The sequence below is a fragment of the Poecilia formosa genome, unplaced genomic scaffold (genome assembly GCF_000485575.1).
Source record: "Poecilia formosa unplaced genomic scaffold, Poecilia_formosa-5.1.2 Scaffold5, whole genome shotgun sequence".
Taxonomy (NCBI): Eukaryota; Metazoa; Chordata; class Actinopteri; order Cyprinodontiformes; family Poeciliidae; genus Poecilia; species Poecilia formosa.
This window is the reverse complement of record NW_006799944.1, coordinates 763,762-783,359: the sequence shown is the minus strand read 5'-3', so window position 1 is coordinate 783,359 and position 19,598 is coordinate 763,762. Positions and strand designations below refer to the sequence as shown.

At 39.5% G+C, this 19,598-nt stretch overlaps 1 protein-coding gene across 14 annotated transcripts in view; it reads left to right on the top strand.

Moving 5' to 3' along the window:
* mef2cb (myocyte enhancer factor 2cb) overlaps positions 1–19,598 on the top strand; it is an 83,694-nt gene that overhangs the window by 34,111 nt on the left and 29,985 nt on the right. For all 14 annotated transcript variants that reach the window (XM_016676760.1, XM_016676766.1, XM_016676769.1 and 11 more), the window contains 2 exons: positions 3,044–3,293; positions 16,866–17,069. In XM_016676760.1, the coding sequence (XP_016532246.1) occupies positions 3,240–3,293; positions 16,866–17,069 (258 nt within the window). In that variant the 5' untranslated portion in view covers positions 3,044–3,239. The remainder of the gene's footprint in view (positions 1–3,043; positions 3,294–16,865; positions 17,070–19,598) is intronic.

Here is a 19,598-nt window from a genome sequence, read left to right as displayed (position 1 = left end):
AGGGGGGAGGCAAGTTGCCCTGTTGTGTAGGAGGAGGTAGACGAAGCACAGATGAAAAGGCATAGGGGAAGCTGGCTGAGTCGAGGAGGCATCAATACGGGGCTAAGTGGCAGCAGAACCTCACCTCAGGGGAGTGCTAGTTGGTGCCGAGAGCCAGAATCGGGGATTAAATGTTCAGGACACAGGCTTAATCTTAGTGTTAACGTTACGTAAGGCCTAAGGTGTTGCCCCAGCGGGTGTTGACATTGAGAGTTTCAGCTCTGCTTAGCGAGCTGCACGAGGAACTAGAGGGAGGAGGTGGAGGCCAGGAGGCAGGGATCACGGAGGTAATGCCTCCCTTGTTTGGAGTGATGCCCAGGCTGGGTAATGTTGAGTACAAAGACTTGGGAGGGGATGATGCTGTCAGCCTGTGATTGAGGTACTCCGGCTTGATTGATATCCTTGTCTGGCTGTCTTGTGCCAAGCGCCTTAGTGCTGGCTTGTAATCCTAGTTTGTCTGACAACATCCTTTTTTGTTGAGTACCAGAGGGCAGCTCTTTGTTTTCCTGTCTATGGATGGGTGTGTTTGCGCAGAGCAATGCTAAGATGTTTTGGATAGCCTCTTTAGAGCTGCCACAGTATTATTTAGGATCTTCGTTTTATTGTTATAATGGTTCAGTCTGATCGTTGTGTTAGCTGACGAACGCAGCATTTCAATACTTCCATGGGTGGGTGTATTCCAAATCTCTAAAAGTTTTTTTTTCTTTTTTTTTGTCTATCATTTCTTTATTCTTTAGACTCCATTGTCCCACATTGTATTCGTTTTTCATGTAATGGCAGTTTTTGGTTGACTGATCTGTAAAATATAGAACAATTATGGTGATGGTGTTTCTTTAGAAGCAAAAATGATTGCCATGATCTGACTTATTTAAAACAGAAGGTAAATAATAATTGCTTTTGTGTTTTAAGCATACATTCATTTATTTTGACTAGGTATAGTTAAAAAAAATGAAAATATGTATTTAAATGATAATGGCAAGGAAGGTTTTCAGTGGACATGAATCATATCACCAAAGATAAAAAGTTAAATCCCAGTGGAAACATTCAAAGAGCTGATCAGCAAGTATAAGAAATGTTTGATAGTTTTTCCTCTGATTACTGAGAAGTAGATAAATAATTTTTGATGTGCCAATTAAATAAAAATATAAATGTAACAGACGCATTTGAGAATAGTTTATTGTCTTTTGATAGATGGTTGTCTCTTTTCCTATCAAAAAACATTCACGATTAAATAAAACATAATTTTATATTACATGAATATTTATGAAAAAAAAATAACTTTAAAAATGCAAAATGGCAAATATTAGTTTATTAGAGTTTTTGTAGTGTCCTTTTATCGTCTTCATTTTCTGTTGAACATGGAACAAAGTTGTGTGCTGTTGCCAAAGGCCTTGGTCTGTCACTAAGAGCCAAAGTATCCCTGGTTGTCTCCATTACAAGCTTTCATTATCAATGTCCTACTCACAAGCACAAAAAGGTCAAGTGCATAGCAGTGTCCTGCACTACATCTAAGAGGTTTGGATCTTCCTTGTACTCCTTTGGGCATGTTACTCAATAAATACATGGATTCGGGTTAGGGAAGAGTAAAAAAAAAAATAAAAAGGAAGAAGAGCACATTACAATGTTCGAATATGTGTATGGGAGTATGCAAAAGGAGAGAATATGAGAGAGTGAGGAAAAAGAGCAAGGGTGTTTGAGAAAAGAGAGACAGAGAGTGATAGAGAGAGAGACTGAGACTGACATGTCTTTTGGTGAAGTGGTGTCGTCTTCCACATCAATGTCTGATGCTTGTGCTGCCAGGTGCCGGAAATGTGGTTCAGAAAGGAGAGAAGAGAGAAGAAGGGGAAAGTAGAGAAAAAAAGGCAGGGTAGATGGAAGATTTTTTTTTTTCTTATGTGACGGCGCTGACAGCTCCCCTGCATTGCACTGAGCTTAAATAATGGGATGCTCATTTGCATAACGAGGGACGTTATCACCTCTACTGTCAAAAGAAAACACAACAACAGTTCTTCTGCTCCTCCCCGAGATAGATTGGGTTGGCCTACTTTAGCACTCCAGAGAGATGCTCTGGAGCTCGGGCTTAGCCAGGCTCATACAAGAGTGCACACACACACACACGTACACGTGTGTGTGTGTGTGTGTGTGTGTGTGTGTGTGTGTGTGTGTGTGTGTGCGTGCATGCACACCTATGCACACGCATGCACACGGACAGCCGTTCAAAGTTTTTGGAGCGCGGTTCTCTTTTCCTCGTGGGTGCAGTCCTGCACATAAAGCTGCAGCGCTCCACCTGAGTGAGGGTTTCTACACCCTCAGCTGTTCACACAAAAGTACAGTTTTTTACTATTAATCAGGTGGTGTCACTGACTTGCAGTTTCTCCAGCTGGATTAAGTGTAAGCAGGAGTTGCGTTCGATCCTAGTGCGACTTTCAGAGAAAGGGAGCATTTTTTCGTGTTCTCCTTGTGGCTTTGTTTTGCCAGAACGTGGCGAGACCCGGGCTCCGCTTTTACGTCTGCCACTTATCCTGTAGCTCACATCTGCCTCGCCGGCAGATGTGATATGGACTGCAGATAGAGTAGTAAAAGTACATGGCTGGCAAGTTCTACTGTCAATATACAGTGCTGTTTCAAGGGAGAGACATAAAACGTGTTTCTCAGAGCCGAGGTAATGTAATAGTGTTGGTGATTAGAGCATTTAAGTTAGTGGCACATCCAAAACACTGTCAAAGAACGAGGCGAGATCCTGACAGCGCTGTCTTCTCTCATAGTGGGTGCCTCGGTAAAAAAATAAAAAATAAAAAAAATGCAAAAACTGATTTGCATGATATCGACAGAGAAAAACACAGCATTTCTCACAACATTGTTGACAGATTCTTTGTCTTTCTTCACCCTCCCTTGTGGCTGCCGTGATGCTACTTTTATATATTTTTTCCCCTCTCACTATTTTGCCATATTTCATTTCATTTAATGCTTATTCTCTGCTTACCCCTCCCTCTCTGTCTTGCAGGTACAGATGCTGGAATCTTTGAGGTGATTGGAACAAATAGAAAGAAGAAAAAAGCTAGATAAGAGATAGCAGGAGTGCAAGAGTGAAGAGAAAGAGGAGCAAAAAGAAGAATAGAGGAGAGACAGAGAGTGAGAGAAAAGAAAGAAGAAAGCTTTGAGTTATTCAGAAAGAGAAGAAAAAGAAAGAGACGGGGACGATGGGGAGGAAAAAGATTCAGATCACGCGGATTATGGATGAACGCAACAGACAGGTAAGTCCCGAGGGGGTGGGAGGATGGATGAGTACGAGAATGGGGGGAGAGAAAAGGCTGGAGGAGGGAGGAAGAAAGGAGAAACACCCTACACCCCCAGTAGCCCTCAACAATGAAGGTCTTCTGGGAGTCTGGGCAATATGTGAACTGGGGAAAGGAAAGGTGTATGCAGGAAATCTACTTATTTAATGCCTTTCAGAAGTATCCATATATCTTAAACTTTTACCTTTTCTTAGATCGCAAACCAAAAACTTTAGTTTATTTCATTAGGAATGTATGTGCTAGACCACCACAAACTGGAATGTAATTGTGAAGGTGATGGAAGCGATCTCAACTGATTGTTTTTTTTTTAAGTTATTTCGTGAAAAGCCTTTAAACATTAGTGAACACATACCATCATTAAGACCAAGAAATACACTAGACTGGTCAAGGAAGTTCTGCAAGAAGAAAATATAATGCAGAATTGCAAATGTGAATTTCAAACATTTGGAAAGGCATTGTAGAAAGTAATGTGCAGGACTGAACAAAACATTTGAAAAAAGAGTGACTTTTTTTATTTTTTTAGTTTGCATACAAAAGCTACGTGTGGCAGAAAAATGAACGTTTGACATTAAGCAGAACATATTGTCTTCTTTGAAGACATGTCCATGGCAACATAATTCTGTGGGGATGCTTAAGCAGGAAATAGGTAGCTGTTCAGAGGTGATGGGACGATTGACAGATAAACACAGAGCAATCTTTTAATAACACATCTTAGAGGAAGAGGTTCAACTTACTTCTACAGAACAATTGTGTTCAAAATACAGTCAAAGCTGCAATGGAAGAGTTTATCTCAAAACATATTGATTTGATCGAATGCCCCAATGAAAGTCGAGACCTAGGTCCAATTGAGAATCATTGACTTGAACTTAGAAATTCATGTAGACAGACATTCATCATCCCATCTGATTGAGCTTGGGGTGTATATCAAAATGTTTTAGTCCTTAGCAGTGTAAAGCTTATACAGACGTATAAAAGCACACTATACTTTTCAGATTTTTATTAATGAAAAACTTTGAAAGAAATCTTTGCCTTCCATTTCATAGTGTTGTGCTGACTTGTGCAAAAAAAAAAAAATTCTAAAACAATATACTGATGGCTGTGACATGATGTCTGGGGCTTTACATTTTTGGTGGAGGAGTTGCTGTATATTTCTCTTAAGTGTAAAAAAAAATAATTGGGGCTTCACATTTGTACATTTTAAAATTAATTCCACATCACTACCACACAGCTGCAGCTGAAGTGTCCTTTACCCAACCAACCTGTCACAATGCACATTTTAGCTCACTGCCAGTGGAATATTACCGGGAAGAGGGCAGCAGCTCACGAGTGTCTGGGTGGAGTAAAACATAAATAAACAACCAAACAGAGATGGAATAGTTAAAGTGACACGCTGGAAAACAAATGCTGCAGCTCCATTTTTGTTTTGATTAGAATCGGTACCAAGTCGCAGAGCATTTAAAATCAACCAGTTTAAGCTAAACAACAGTCCTAATAAGGGACATATTGATGTACAAAACACTTTGCGACAACAGCTGGCATCACTTGAGAGATATATATAAAATGAGCTAATAGTGGACAGAGAGTTAGAAGTAGACACTATAGTCTGTGGCAGGAAATAGACAGAGACAGAGCTCTCTCTCTGCCCTTGAGGCCCACAATCGATCACTTCCTGTGGCATGGCTGACCACTGACACTTTGTCAGCTTCCTGGCAGCTCCAATTGGATCCATACGCTGCTAAGGTGGCCTCTGGATCACAGGTCAAACACATACACAGACCCATTTCTGTCGTTGCTGAGGCATCTTTATTCTTGGGTTTATACAGGCATGCTCCCATGTTGCTTCAGGCCAGAATTAATGATCTTGAGGACATAATTTGAGGACAGTCAAGGATATCTCAAGGGATAGTTTGGATTGTTTTAAGTTTTAAGTTTTTATCAGGATTAGTTCCCTTACCTGAAGTAAAAATATGTTATTTTGCAATGAGTGTGCCAGAGCACTATCTCACAATTAGTCATCATTTTAGTTTCCTGTTCAATTCTAAAACATCTCAAATTGAGTTTATTTATATCTGTGTGGAAAAACTCAGTACTCACTGCCTATTCTTTCACAAGAGACCAATGTTAATGTTGTCAATGTAGTTTAAGCTAAGAAATCTCCATGTCAATACGCCTGACCAACTTCAAGCTGAATCTCTGCTCTAAGTTTGTCAAGAGTGGAGTAAATATTAACATTTTTCAGATCTAGTAGCTATTTGGAAATTATGCTGAATGACTCAGAACCAGTTTATCAGACAGACTTGACATACAGTGACAGCCTGCAGCTTCACACATGGGAAGTTTAGCATTGTTGTAACACAGATTTCAAGCTTAGAAAACAGCAAAAAACTAACAATGGTCTTTTGTGAAAATAAAGACGGTTAAAATGCTGTTACTTATACAGATCCTTTTCATTTTAGCTGTTTAAAAATCGCTAAAATAAGCTAAAACTTGTCTGGTTAGCTGTTAAGCCTTCTCGGGATGTATGGCGTGTTTTATTTGCAGTTGGATGGTGACCATTTTAGCGTTCCCAGTTAGAAAAACAGCAAGAACACCCCGTTAGGTTAGAAGACTGACTGGGAGAAGTTCAGGGTCCATCATAGCTGTCATACAGGTTAAACATATTTATAGTAGCAACTATTAGCATTTTTAAGCATTTTTGACATATTATATCTTAATAAATTGACATATTATATCTTAATAAATGAATCAGTCCATTTTGTTTTCTAAAAGCTTATCATATTATGACATCCATCACAGTACTGATAAAAACTTTACAAAATTGTGTTTTAATAAATAAATAAATAAATAAAAATGTCCCTTTAAGAAAAAACAAACAAAAAAAATCTAGGTAAATGAAGTTTGACTGGGAAAAATATATATATATGTAAAAGCATTTGCTCTTATGCCAGTTTTCTGTTACTGAAAGAGACAGGCAGGCGGACCAAGAGACAGAGCAAGAGCAAGGGGGAGGTCACAGGAATGTTACATGAGGACTATAACTATCGTGTTGCAGCACCCACTCTCCCTCAGTGTTATCTCAGGCCCTCTCCCTCACCTCCGCCTTAGCCTATGCCTGCAAGCTGCACCAAGCTCTCTGACTCCTGAGGATAAGGAGGGGAAGAGAGAGACAGGAAGGACACCTGAGGGGAATCGATGCCTCAGATATCTTGGCTTTATTTACAGGGAGAGGAGGAAGGAGAAGGAAACTGAGCAGAGAGAAAAGGGTTCACGGAAAGGAAAATCAATAAATCGCTGCATTTTTCTTGTTTTGATCTTTAAAGTGATAATAATCATTAATAGCTGCTGTTTTATGGAAATAATAACTCCTCCTGACATGACCTCACCAAGTTATTCGGAAAGCACCGCTCTCTTATTGAACCATGAGCTTAAATAGGTGATGTCATTTTGTTTAGGGGAGGAGGACATCACAAGACTGAGACAGACACAGAAACTAAAAATTTCTTCCTTTGCGAAAAAAAAAAACAAAACAAAAAAAAAAACAGAAGCCTTGCTTTTGCATATTTTCACTTCCTTTTTGAGGAAATGTCCCACGTCTAAGCCAAATAAACACCAGATGACTGCTCTCTACCTCACATTCATAACATATTTCAGTTTTTGTATCCCTAAAACCTTGCCTGTCTACTTAAAAGGATAGTTCAGAATTGTGAAGTGAGATTATGTTAAAAGGTTACAATCCAAAATATCTAACATTCAGTCGGTGACTCTCTTGACGTCTTCATTTAGCATAAATCCAGATAAGTTGATCCCATTGGCTGAAGCTAATGGCCAGTGCAAGAGTGGCCAAGACCAAAGTGGACATTTACCAATTTAAAAGAACTCTAATTATGAAAAAAAAACATAATTGTGATTAAATGTAAAACATTTAACAATGCATTACACTTTTCTTAGAAACTCTGATGGGAACCCAAAAGAATCAACAACCTTCTCAGCTTAAAGTCAGTGTCTCACTGCCCTGGCTATCATTGTACCATAGCAATGGATGCTAACACTACTGAAAATAAATGATCTGGTAGCGAAATAATCCTCCAACACAAATTTACAGGATTTACAGGTTGCCATGACACTGAACCAACTAATGTGGATTTACCTTAGATAACAATAACACTAGGGTTATTTGGCCCAGTTAAGTTATTAACTCTACGTAACCTTTTAACAGAGCATCATTTAAAAAACATCCTTAGCTATCCCTCCAAACATATCAAAGCTTATTTTACCTGCAATACAAAAAAAAGAAAAATACAACTTCAGCTATAGGGGAGAAAAAAATATGAGCTTTAAGTTTTAAAAAAGCTGCAAAAGTGTGCGTCATGCCTTATTTTGAAATTTATTGCAGTTCATCCTGGATTCTTACACACTCCATAACGCTACCGTCTTTGGAGTGGCACCACTCTGTGGAGCTGTCAGCGCTACCTTGCCACCTACAGAGCGGTGCTGCCTCCCATTCCTTCCCCTCCTGCACTCCTCACAGCGGCAGGATCACACTGGGCACGGCGCCTGGCTCTCTCTGGGCGGCCACTTTGGACTGCCACCCCCGGGCCCCGAAACACTTCCCGAGAGCGGTGGCAGAAGGGCTAGGCCTCCCTGGTGTTGACTGGCTGCCCGGAGCTCCGGACAGTGGGCAGCAGTGTGTGAACCCTGGCTCCAAGCCGCCCGACCACTCATACCCTCTCCCAGCCTCGGGCACATGAAAGAGGCCCCTGTGTCATAAACTCATGGGCTGCAAACAGAGAGCAGACTCTCTTGATCTGCACACACACAGGCAGGCAAATGCTCCTATGGTAGAAGATACAAGTACAGGTGTGGGTGCGCATACACATAGAGGTAGCTGATTATTCTATCACATGCATATTTTACATGCTACATTTACTGGCTTTGTGTACGCTGAATTCACAAACACACGCTTTCATTTATATGCAAACATCTACAACACATCTTTCTCTGTCTAGCCCGTCATGGGGATCAACTAATTTACTGCAATTGGCCCTAATTAGTGTTACCTCTCCAGCCAGTACACTCAGTGGGCTTAATTTAGGATGACTTGTTTGCATGAACGTGTGTGTGTGTGTGTGTGTGTGTGTGTGTGTGTGTGTCTCTGTTTGTCCTTGTGTGGGACATGTGGTCTCCAAAGGGAAGGGACCCAGGGGCCAAAGGTTAAACATGGATCAGGTCATCAGCAACAGGAAGTAAAACAACTGGGTTTCTCAGCTCCCTCAAAATAAGTCGCTCACACTTAGCTGGGGAGGAGAATAAAAAAAAAAAAAATGTTTTCATGTCCTTCTGTGTCTGTTTTCCTCTTATCTACTTCTCGCTATGTGAACTGCAGCAGCAAAGACAAAAGAAGGGGTCTTTTTGTTTCAGCCAGCAATGCATTCTTCCCTCCCAATCAACAGCGCTCGGGCGAGAAAACGTGTGAGAAAAATTAACAGCAGGAAAATAATGAGGCCCACAGGGTAACTCCTCACCCCTGAACTCCTCCTCCTCTAATTCCCTGTTTCCCACCTTCAGTCGTCTCCCTCTCCTACCACGGCGAGTGGCACTCCTTCGCTGTCATCTGCTCGCCACTACAGGATCTCACCTGAGAGAGGCCCACAAAGATCGCACAATCTCTTTTAAATTGTATGTCTGCAAATCATTTTTGTTTGTTTCATTCCTGCACATTAATTACATTATCCACCATTATTGGGGGATTTTGATCTGGACGATACGGCTCTCCACCTCGGGCGCCATTGTGTCCAAGGCAGCCCCATGTTGTTTCTCGTTGTCGTTTACAATTAATAGGGAGTTTGGAATTGCTTCTGGGTTACAATGTAAGCATCATAAGAAAATATGGCCATACAACGCAGCTGAAAGTAGCATCTGATTATCTGTGCTACGTTAAATCCTCACTGTGTTTGATCAGCTCTATTTTATTGTCCAAAATACCTTGACTGGTGAAACCAGAATAATTTTGTGCTAAACAGAAATTATTTAAAACGTAATTTAAGACGTAAGAATCCTAGTTTTATTTTCCAAATCATAAAAAATTATATATATATATTTTTATTAAGTAAACTGCAAATTGAGTCAAACATAAAACTTCAGTATTATTTTGAGAACATTTTAAACATTTGTTACCAGCTTGGAATTGCTACCCCTAACTGGAAGAAACAAACAACGTCTTAGTTCAAAACTTCAAATCCTTCATTGTCTTATCCTCGGTTTTGTGAACCTAAAGAGCGGTCTGACCCACACTGTAAAAAATCAAATAAAATCTGTATATTTAACAGTGATAAACAGTAAAATTGGCAGGACATTCATGAACTATAAAGTAATTTAAAGCTGTTGGTTTGATGTGAAGTTGCTGTAAATCGGTGAAAACAGCAATTTTGTACATTTTGCACTTAGGTTGTTTCCATGTTCACATTAGAAAAAATATCAAGTTTGCATCCTTTTTCCCCTTTGCTTTTCTGATCAAAAAAGCAGATTCATTAGACCTTCAGAGCACATGTTCATTGTGGGATTTTCATTGGAGATGTTTTAAAGATAATTTAACAATGAAAAGATTCTCATATATGTTGTCTAAAAGTTTGAATAAAAAACAGTCCCTCCAATTATGTAGAAACTACAAATTAAATTATTTTCTTTTCTCAATCAGTTTAATTCTTTTTTTTTGTTGTTGCTTAAATATTAAAAATGTAACTTTGTTGGAGCAATAAAGCGACTAATGTCTAAAGTGTGAAAGTCAACTTTAGGATTAATTTTTATTAGCTTGAACTAATTGAAATAAAGTGAATAAAATGCACCGTGCCATGCAGATGTGTCAGCTCTCCTTCTGCTCTGAAAGTTGGCCTACCTCAGACAAACAGCAGCAAAGTTATTTCTGTCATTCCAACCACTAACTTGGACCCAGAGATGCAGCTTCCACTTATTTTTAATCATTCTTCTCTAGCTGTAGTTTTCCAGCACAAACAGGAACATGCAGACGGACATAGCCAAGTCACATCTTCAACGAAACCAAATTACCGGTTAAAACAATTTGAACTGGTGTGCAATTTGGGACCTCCAGCTTAAACTGGCTAAATTAAATTTTGATCATTTTCTCTGGTTAACAGGTAGTCATTAAGGTGAACTCGTCTTTCCATTTTAGAAACCGAATCAAAAACTCTTAGGAGGCTACTGCCCTCAGTTCATATGGTACAACGAAAGCACACACGAGGATGATAAGTGTGGTTTTGAAGAGAAAAAGGAGCATAGAATATATTAGAGGTGGGACAAAGCCTCTTTTGTCATAATGCCTCTCTTAGCAGCTTCTCTGGCTGTGATGCAGAGTTCAGGCCAAGGTCCCCGACTCCACTTATTCCTTTTGCGTAAGCCCCTGGCTTCCTGCTCTACTGTGACAATAGAATAAGTGTTTGTCTTGAGACAAATTCTTCATAGGTGACTGACATTTCTGTGTTTGTGTGTGTGTGTGTGTGAGTTTGTTTTGTGTGTCTGTTTGGTTTATTAACCAGCAGTTTTCGGGTGCCTGTCTATCCACTCCTCCTCTCCCTTCACCTCCTCCTCCCCCAGGGAAGAAGGCAGGAGGTGGGAAGCAGAAGCGAAGCCATTGTGAAGGGGAAGCCACTGGCCTCTTCCTGTTATGAGAGGAAATGCATACAAATGTGCTTCCTGTGCATCCACCCCCACTTTTTCTCTCTCTCTCCTTGTCCCTCCTGTCTTTTTCTCACTCTTTTTGTGGTGCAGAATCAGAATATATCCCTCCTTTTCTTTGATTCTCTTAAGTCTTCCTGGAAAAAGTGACCCGGTCAGTAAGGTAAAACAGGGCATTTTTCATCACTAAATATTATTAGATATGTTGGTCCATGTCTCTTCTGACAATATCTCTTAATAATTATAGATATAATAAAAAAATAATTGGAAAAAAAAAATAGCATAAGCGGGAGGTGACAGCAGGTAAAGGTAACATGGTTCAGTGATTACCAAGTCGTGTTTGTGTGTCTGTGTGTGTGAATGAATTTGCGTGGGCATGTGTGTTAAACTGCATATGTCGCAATCTCCCCTGGGAAGATGGCTGAGGAGGAGGATATGGGTGAACAAATAGATGTGTACTTCTTTAAGGTTGTGCTAAATAATCTCCACCGTATATTACTGATCAGTTTTGGAATGTGAGAGGATTTAGATATAAGAATACACTAAATAAGAGTATTTGATGTTTAGCCTACAAAAATCTCTGATTAGTGCTTGTTGTACATACAGAAATACATATTTAAATATCCCACTAAAACCTTTCGTTTTATGAGCCATTAGCTCAAAACGTTTGCTCATGGGGATGTGAAAAGCTTTGACACTTGTAATGTTCTGTGTGCTATGTGACGGCAGGCACCACACCCCAGTTGCCAGTGTGCTGTGAACAGAAACAATTAGGTTTACACTCACACTTAAACCCGTCCAGTTTCCCACAACCCAAAACGCTGTCATGTCATCTGATGATAATAAAGTGTTGTGTCTAATAGTATTGATGAGCCGAGGAGGAAAAGGTTGTGACCACATACGGGTGGTTTCCATCTGGGAATGTCTTTTTTTTTTTTTTTAAATTCTGTCATCTTGGTTTATTATTATTTCTACCACTGAAAACGTGTCAAAAAACAGCAAATTTAAAGTGCACCTACGTCTGCATGTCTCTACCAGCTGCTGAAAAAAAACAGGTCAGAGCAACAGCTTACAGCAGCTGCTTGGGGTACTGATGTGTTCTTGAAATTGCAAATAAAGGATTTCTCAGATAGCCATGGAAAACAAAAAGGTCACATGAGGCCACACATGTTGGAAAGTGTCCTCAAGCCATGACAGCAAAGATCAGAACAGAAAACCTCTGTTGATGAGATTCATCACAAATTAGCACATCCCACATTGAGTATTTAACCGACCACTTGTCATCTCGCCAACATTCATATACATGCCAAGTAGCTTTATTTTTAAATTGTGTAATCAGACCACCGTGCACCGTGTGTGTTTGCGGATATGGGTTTTTTTTTTGTTACATACGTGTGTTGGAGGTAGCAGGTTGTATGTGTCAGGTTGAGATATGTGGGTGTGGTGTGATATTTATGCGGCTGTTATTGTTTGGTCAGTTTAGGCTTTTCATTATCGCACTCATTCTCTTCCCGCGGCGCTGTTAAAGTCAGCGTACGTGTGAATTATGATATGTGGGAAAAGCATGCATGCAGTTCCGCATTCAAGATTCGAGACTCAAAACAATTTTGATTTGATTCTTTCCTTCTTTTAGCTGTAAAAATGGCATGATGATAAAGTGAGAGGTTTAAAATATGTTTCCCACAAAAGTTTTGTACTGATGAGAAAAGCCAGGTGGCATTTAAAAATTTGCTCTCTGCCTACAAGAAACAAAATGTCACTTTATACCTACACTTGTTTATGAAGCTAAGTTCGTCTGATTTGTAAACGTAAAACTTAATGAGATTTACAAGACATTTTAAACTATTTTTCATCAATTTAATGACTTTTGACACTTCAACAGATAACATGCCTTTCTTTCACTGAAGTATAAGCAGATTAAATGAACCCAACTTAAACTGCAACAGGACACTGTACTAATTAAGCAAGTAAACTTTAAAAAAATGAAAAAAATGAAAAGAAAAAAAACTGTCCAACAATCTAAAGTTAAAAATGATACTACCTGCATTAAGTTAGCTGCCTAGAGCTCAATAAAATTTGTTTTATCTCTTTCAGCATTACCTTTTCTAATTATATTTTTCTTTTTTTGCAATGTGCAAAGTAAAGACATTCTTTAATGTGACAAAAGTGTAAATGTAGTATATGAAGTTTAAGCATTTAGTCACAAAACAAAACCTAACTTTAATGGAAATATTTTATTTCTTTAATGCTTCTAGAATATACCTATGTATTTTTTGTATTTTTGTAATACCTAATTAATGTTTGTATACCCACCAAAGGTTCTAAAAAAATCCCACTTTAATTAAAAACTAGCTTTAACTTGACACAACTTGGTACAAAATCTTTCAATAAAAATACATCTTTGAGGATGTTTGCCCAGGTAGATTTTTGCTGAGAAATTACAATAATCCTAGCTTTCTTCCTCTCGGTTTTGATATGCCATGTTGATCATTCATCACATAGCATGTTCTCTTTGCAGTTCAGTTTAATCATGTGCAAAAAAAAAAAAGATAGAGGGATGTTCTGTTTAATATAAGTAGTTTGCCGTGAACTTTGTAAAGATTAATCACAAGATTTAAAGCAGCATCCCATAGCGCTATCAGTTGAATCTCAGCTAAACATGCTCCAAAATTAAAGTGAAGACTGAATCTGGATTGCGCATGGACATGGATCCAGTTTCAGACTTGAAGAATCACTTGCGTAAATGTTGCTCAGATTACTTTTTAAACCTGCGTCTTCAGAATTATGTCGATGAATTAGTTGCCAGCCACAGAACGAGCATGTCAGTTTTGTTTTGAGACTAGGTCCTCATGGCCTTTCGGATTGTGCGACATGGCAACTTTTGAAGCTTTATGGCGCCAGTAGAGTAAGTGACAGAGTGAACAGTTGATAATGGAGCTGTGATAGCAGATAGTCGTGTCCTACATCTGCCCCTTGTATTAAAACACCAGAGGAAGACAACACTCTACATGCCATGTACCCCAACAGCCTGTTTTGACCTTATGTTCTGCAAGACTTGTCATCTTACTAACACGCTCATGCACAGTTTGCAGTGCAATTCAGTCCCTGCAAGGCTCCCAGGCCCCTCTGGGGGAGTTTAGGTTTCAGCTGTGGATGAGTCAAGTTATAGTGGATATGACAATTAATCACATTGTCTGAACTTGTGAGTTAATTGAAAGCCATGAGGATAAGGTTTGTGTTTTTCACATTTCTTTATGACTGTAAATGTCAGCATGGTATTTAGAGCACAGGGGAGCATTTTCTCCTCCTGTCGTCACTGAATCAGGCGAGTTTTCCGAGGTACGTGACCTGATGCTGCTCACACAAGTTTGTCAGGAGCTGGAACGCTCTCCGAGTCTGCGGCTTCAACCTGTTGCCTGACAGGTTTCTCAGCATGATGCTTTGGCATCTCGGGGAGAACCTTAGAGGCAAAGGGGGGGTCCAGAAATATCAGCATTATACCCACTCTTAATGGAAAGAGAGAGAGAGAGGGAAAGAAGGAGGGAAGGAAAGGAAAACAGGATGGAGCGAGAGGAAGATTTTGATATTGAGTTTCCGTTGTGCTTCTTGGGAGATATGATTTCAGGAAATTCAAAATTGTCAATATCTTTTCAAGCCTGTCTCATTTTACAGTTATAAAGACAAACTGTAAACGGCGGTGCCTTACAGATAAACTTCAGAAAGCCATTCATGGCGCATATTCACCACAAACAGAGACCTTTTCTTTAAAGGCTTGAAAGGGTCTTTATGCTCACAGTGATAGGCTCTTTATTGTATTCAGAGCATGTATTCATTCGCTGTTTATTTTGTATTTTTTGGCCCACTTAAACGTCAGAAGAGAATAGACAAACACGCAGTTAATCAACAAACTCAGATGGTTAGTTACCAGCTGGGCACGGCTCTGGCAGCATTTTCCTCGCTGTAAAAAAGCTTTGTCAAGACAGATCTCCAGTGTAATTAATACACACACAGTCGCATAGGAAAATAAAAAAGAAATTCCAATAACAACAAGCAGTGTTGCTCAGGGAAGCTGGCAGTGGCATTTTTTTTTTTCCTCTTCCCCGTACCACTAAAGAGCTTGCACACATGGTTTGGAAAAGAAAGCAGGTGCAGCTCACTGGAATTAACTCACTTTCACTGCTCTAGTTTTGATCCAAACAATAGGAGGAATAGAGGCTGTTCTATTTTCACAATGTGGCCACTTTGTATGCCTTTGTAGCAAAGGCTACTAATCTTAAGGGCTTACACAGACATACACAGATGTGGCTGCATACCCACATAAAGAGACAGAGACAGGAGGAGGGGGAGGTTGTGTTGCATGAGACAATCCTTGTTGTTTGTCTTGAGTAGATTACCACTTTTGCAGCATACGCAAACATCTTTAAGCAGACAATAATTTTCTCAGTAGCAAGCTCATTCTATCCGTCTAGCTAGTTTTCTCATACAGCAACTTGCACAAGTGTTTGCCACTGAAGAGTTTAACATCATGTTTCAACCACTCCCTTCAATTTTCTTTATTAGAATTGTACCTGAAAGATGAATACAAGGCACTGTGAAGGAAAAAAAAAATGTAGTTTTAAAACTTTTTACATATAAAAATATGTTTTACAAATGTTCTACAAACTGACAGAGTTATCAGGTGTATAAATCCAAGATATAAAAAAAACCAAAATCCTTCTTACTGGTCATGGTGACAGGTGAGGCACTGCCTTACCTGACTGCATGTCCTTACCGTTATAAAATAAAATCTATTTAATGCAATGCTTCATCCATCATTCAAATAAAGAAAGTGAGACTTGAGAGTGACAAAAAAAGTCAATGTCAACAGAAGAACACAATTTGCCATAAGTCCTGTAGGTGAGGCAACATGTGAGAGTAGGTGCTCTGGTCAAAGAAGACCAAACTTCATCTTGAAAAATGCTTGGTGGAAAACCAACATTCTGATCTCTCTATGTATGTAATTTGCAAAGGTGAATGAGTAATACAATTTAGTTTGTAAATTGGAGAAAGTTGGAGAAAGTTGTAGAAATCTATCCCGAAACAACTGTAGCTGAAATTGTAATAGAACTCTTGCGAAATACATTTTCAGATTTGTATTTGTGAAAAGAAAAAAGAAAAGAAAAACTCTAGCTTCTGTTTCATTTTTCTTCCACTTTGCTTTGGTCTGTCACAAAAGAATTAAACATATGACAATGTGAAACAATGGAATTAATACTTTGGCCAGACATTTATAAAACTTAGTTCACTGTGATGCATCAATAACGCATTGAGTAAAATAGTTAGAAAAGCTTTTTTTTTTTCTTTCTACCAGACGCTTAATTTGTTGGCAGTGGAAACTTTAACTCGCCATATGTTCCACAATAAACCTCTGTGATCTTTGATGTACAAGCAATAACTGATCTTCTTTACCGTTATCTGACTGAGACAGAGTATTTTCAGTTCCTCCTTTTTTTTCTTTTTTTCCTGGTATGGTGGATGGACTGTTACAGTCAGGGTATGTTGAACTCTCAGCAGACTTCACTTTGACTTTAGTGATGTTTCCCTTACAGTGATAGTTTTTGAAGAAGAGATGTTCTAATGACATTTTTCAGGGTCACTTCCTTTTTACAGCAGGATTGGTACATAATCTGTGATTTTTTTTTTCTATGTAAAAAAAAAAAAGAAGCTCAATACATTTGATCGTTATTTTTTTCATTGCAAGATTTTTTTTATTTTTTCTGTCTGCATTTCTTTAAGTCTTTGCATCTTCTCGGCTTTCTTTTAATCTTGCTAATTTTGTTTTCCCTCTTCTCTCTCACCCAGGTGACATTTACAAAGCGAAAGTTTGGCCTGATGAAGAAGGCATATGAGCTGAGCGTGCTGTGTGACTGCGAGATTGCCCTGATCATCTTCAACAGCACTAACAAGCTGTTCCAGTATGCCAGCACAGACATGGACAAGGTCCTCCTTAAATACACTGAGTACAACGAGCCCCACGAGAGCAGAACCAACTCTGATATTGTGGAGGTATGTTACAAGAAAAACACATACACACACACACACGCGCGCACACGTAAACACATTCCCTGACATGCAAGCTCACGCAAACGCACAAGCAGACAGATGGTAACTGCGCTTGTGACTCATTCAGCAACCCTTACTTCTCTCTTTTAGACTTCACACCTAACAGAGTGCAAGAAATAATTGCTCCCATAGCTTGTTGGTCTTCCCCAAGGGGCTCGGTAGCAATATCAATCATGTTTTTTCTTTTCAGAAAAGGCACTTTAAGCTCTGCAATATGTCATTAATTTCAAGAAAATATTTTTCTTTAAATGGCCTCCTCTTACTGTTTAAGCTTCCCTGCAAACAAGAGGTTGTCTGTTATTGATCTGGACTTCTCAGCCTGTCCCCTGTGGTGTATAATCACTGCACCCTGCCCTTGGTGTCTTGTCAGCATTGATGTGCCTCTAAGAGGAGGATGTTGATCTGACTTCCTCTGGACACTTGTCACCAAAGTGGCTCAAAGCAACGTTAAACAGAGCTGTTGGCCCAGGCACCACAACGCAGGTGGATCAAGCAGGAAATTACATTGTCAGGCTCCTGAAGCTTTAAGCTCCCAACATGAACCTGTTATGCAACAACTGCTTCTGGAGCGCCATCAGACCTGGTGGGCAAAAGACCTGAATGAATACACACAGAGTTCATCTCCTTCTGCCCTTTGCCCTGTCTGCTAATTTGCCCTTGCAGTGCCTTGATCTAATGGAGTAGGCATATAAAGTCATGTAAAGTAAGTTCTTTTTCTTATGAACATCTCCTATACAAGGCAGTCCTTAAAGCGATAATGACTAATGATTTTTATTTATTTTTTTTTTATGTAAGCACATCTAGATTCTGTTAGTTTCAAAATATCCTTTTCAATGCAAAGTTAAAGACAGTTATACACACGGACAATTTTGTTTTATTTATTTAATTTTTTTTAAATGTTATTCAAGCTAAATTTTGACTTTTGTTAAATTAATTTTATGAAACCCGATTTTTCCCTTGTGGTGGAGGAATTTTGGAAGCTGTGTGGCTGTTTTTAATTAATAATATATAGCAGCATAATGCTATGTTCATAATTCATGTGCAGCACATGCATACTTATCTAAATCTGTTTTTTTTTGTTTTTTTTAAGACAAGCACTTAAAAAACACAGAACACATCAGAGGGAACATAGATATTCGTGATTTGTAATGAATGAATATCACACATGGTCCAGTGCCTCAATCCAGATGGCTATGTGATCAAAAAGCATGGGACATATTTTTCTTCCCATATAGCTGCTGCTAGGCTTATTGCCCAGTTAGTAAGTGACAGACTAGTTGTTTGCTGTTACAGATAGCACTCCAGCTACAAAAATTAATCAGCTTACATATGTGTACAAAAGTACTTTGGCACTGAAGATTTTTGTCTTATGCTAATACCATTCTTCGTGTGATCAGGCGTTGTCATGTTTAAAGTCTAAAACCAGCATAAACAAACATGTCGCAATACACTGAAACTTCAAAAACGGTTACTGATTTCAGTAGTGCATTGTTTCATAGCCTTTTCCATTTGGTAGAGTCAAATGTGAAGAGTGTTGATGCAGTTCCTACATTAAGCACTCAACATATGACTAACCTCAATGATGAAAACAAAGGGAATGAACGCGGTGCATTATCATGGACTGTACTGAAAAGCATGACAATTTATTTGCTTTTGCAGGACATGCTTTATTACCTGCCTATAATTCATGCTAGCAAGCTCTTTTGAAATTTTAATCTGCTTAGGGCCTTATGGATTCTATAAATCACACTAATCAATTTAGGATATACTTTTAAAAAGCTAGAGTCCATTTGAGCAGCAGTGTTTTTAATGCACCCAGCTCTTCGCTGCCGGTGTAGTCGGTGTATAAAGCTGCCCCTGCTGAACCCATGAACAGAGCTGTCACATGTTTCAGCAAGTGCCTGTGACGAGAGTTCTTTGTAGCTCTTTCCTCAACTGTGTCTCCATTAGGGAGCACAGGATGGCTAACGTGTAAACAGCCGTGTCAGGGGAAAGACGCTAAAGAGCCTAGTGGGGGAGAGCGCTACGGAGCACTACCTACAATTTGATCCCCAGAGGACTGTGTGCTTTTTGAGCAACTCACTGCGGGAGAAATCGATCTGAAGAGGCCTCCAGCCTGAGCTGCGGTGAGCTAAAGGGATTGGCCACAGGGCAGACACTAGCACGTTTATTGTGGTTAGGAGGAAGGCGGGGGTTGGGGGTGGGGGGGGTGTCTGAGCAAGGGTCAAGATTTTTCCCTGGAAGCTGTTTGTGATGCTGTTTAGCAACGTCACAGATGTGGGAACGTGGGAGGCTTGTTGAGTTTGCAGGGAGGAAAGAGCAAAGCAGACTTCCTGTTGAGATGAATGGACGATGAGGAGGAGTTCAAGAACAAACTGGAAAGCTGGATTCAGAGCTGTAGATTAACTAACGTTCCCTCATAAGAATGTGTGTCATTTCTTACGTGGAACTGCACAAGCTCTTGTCTTCAGC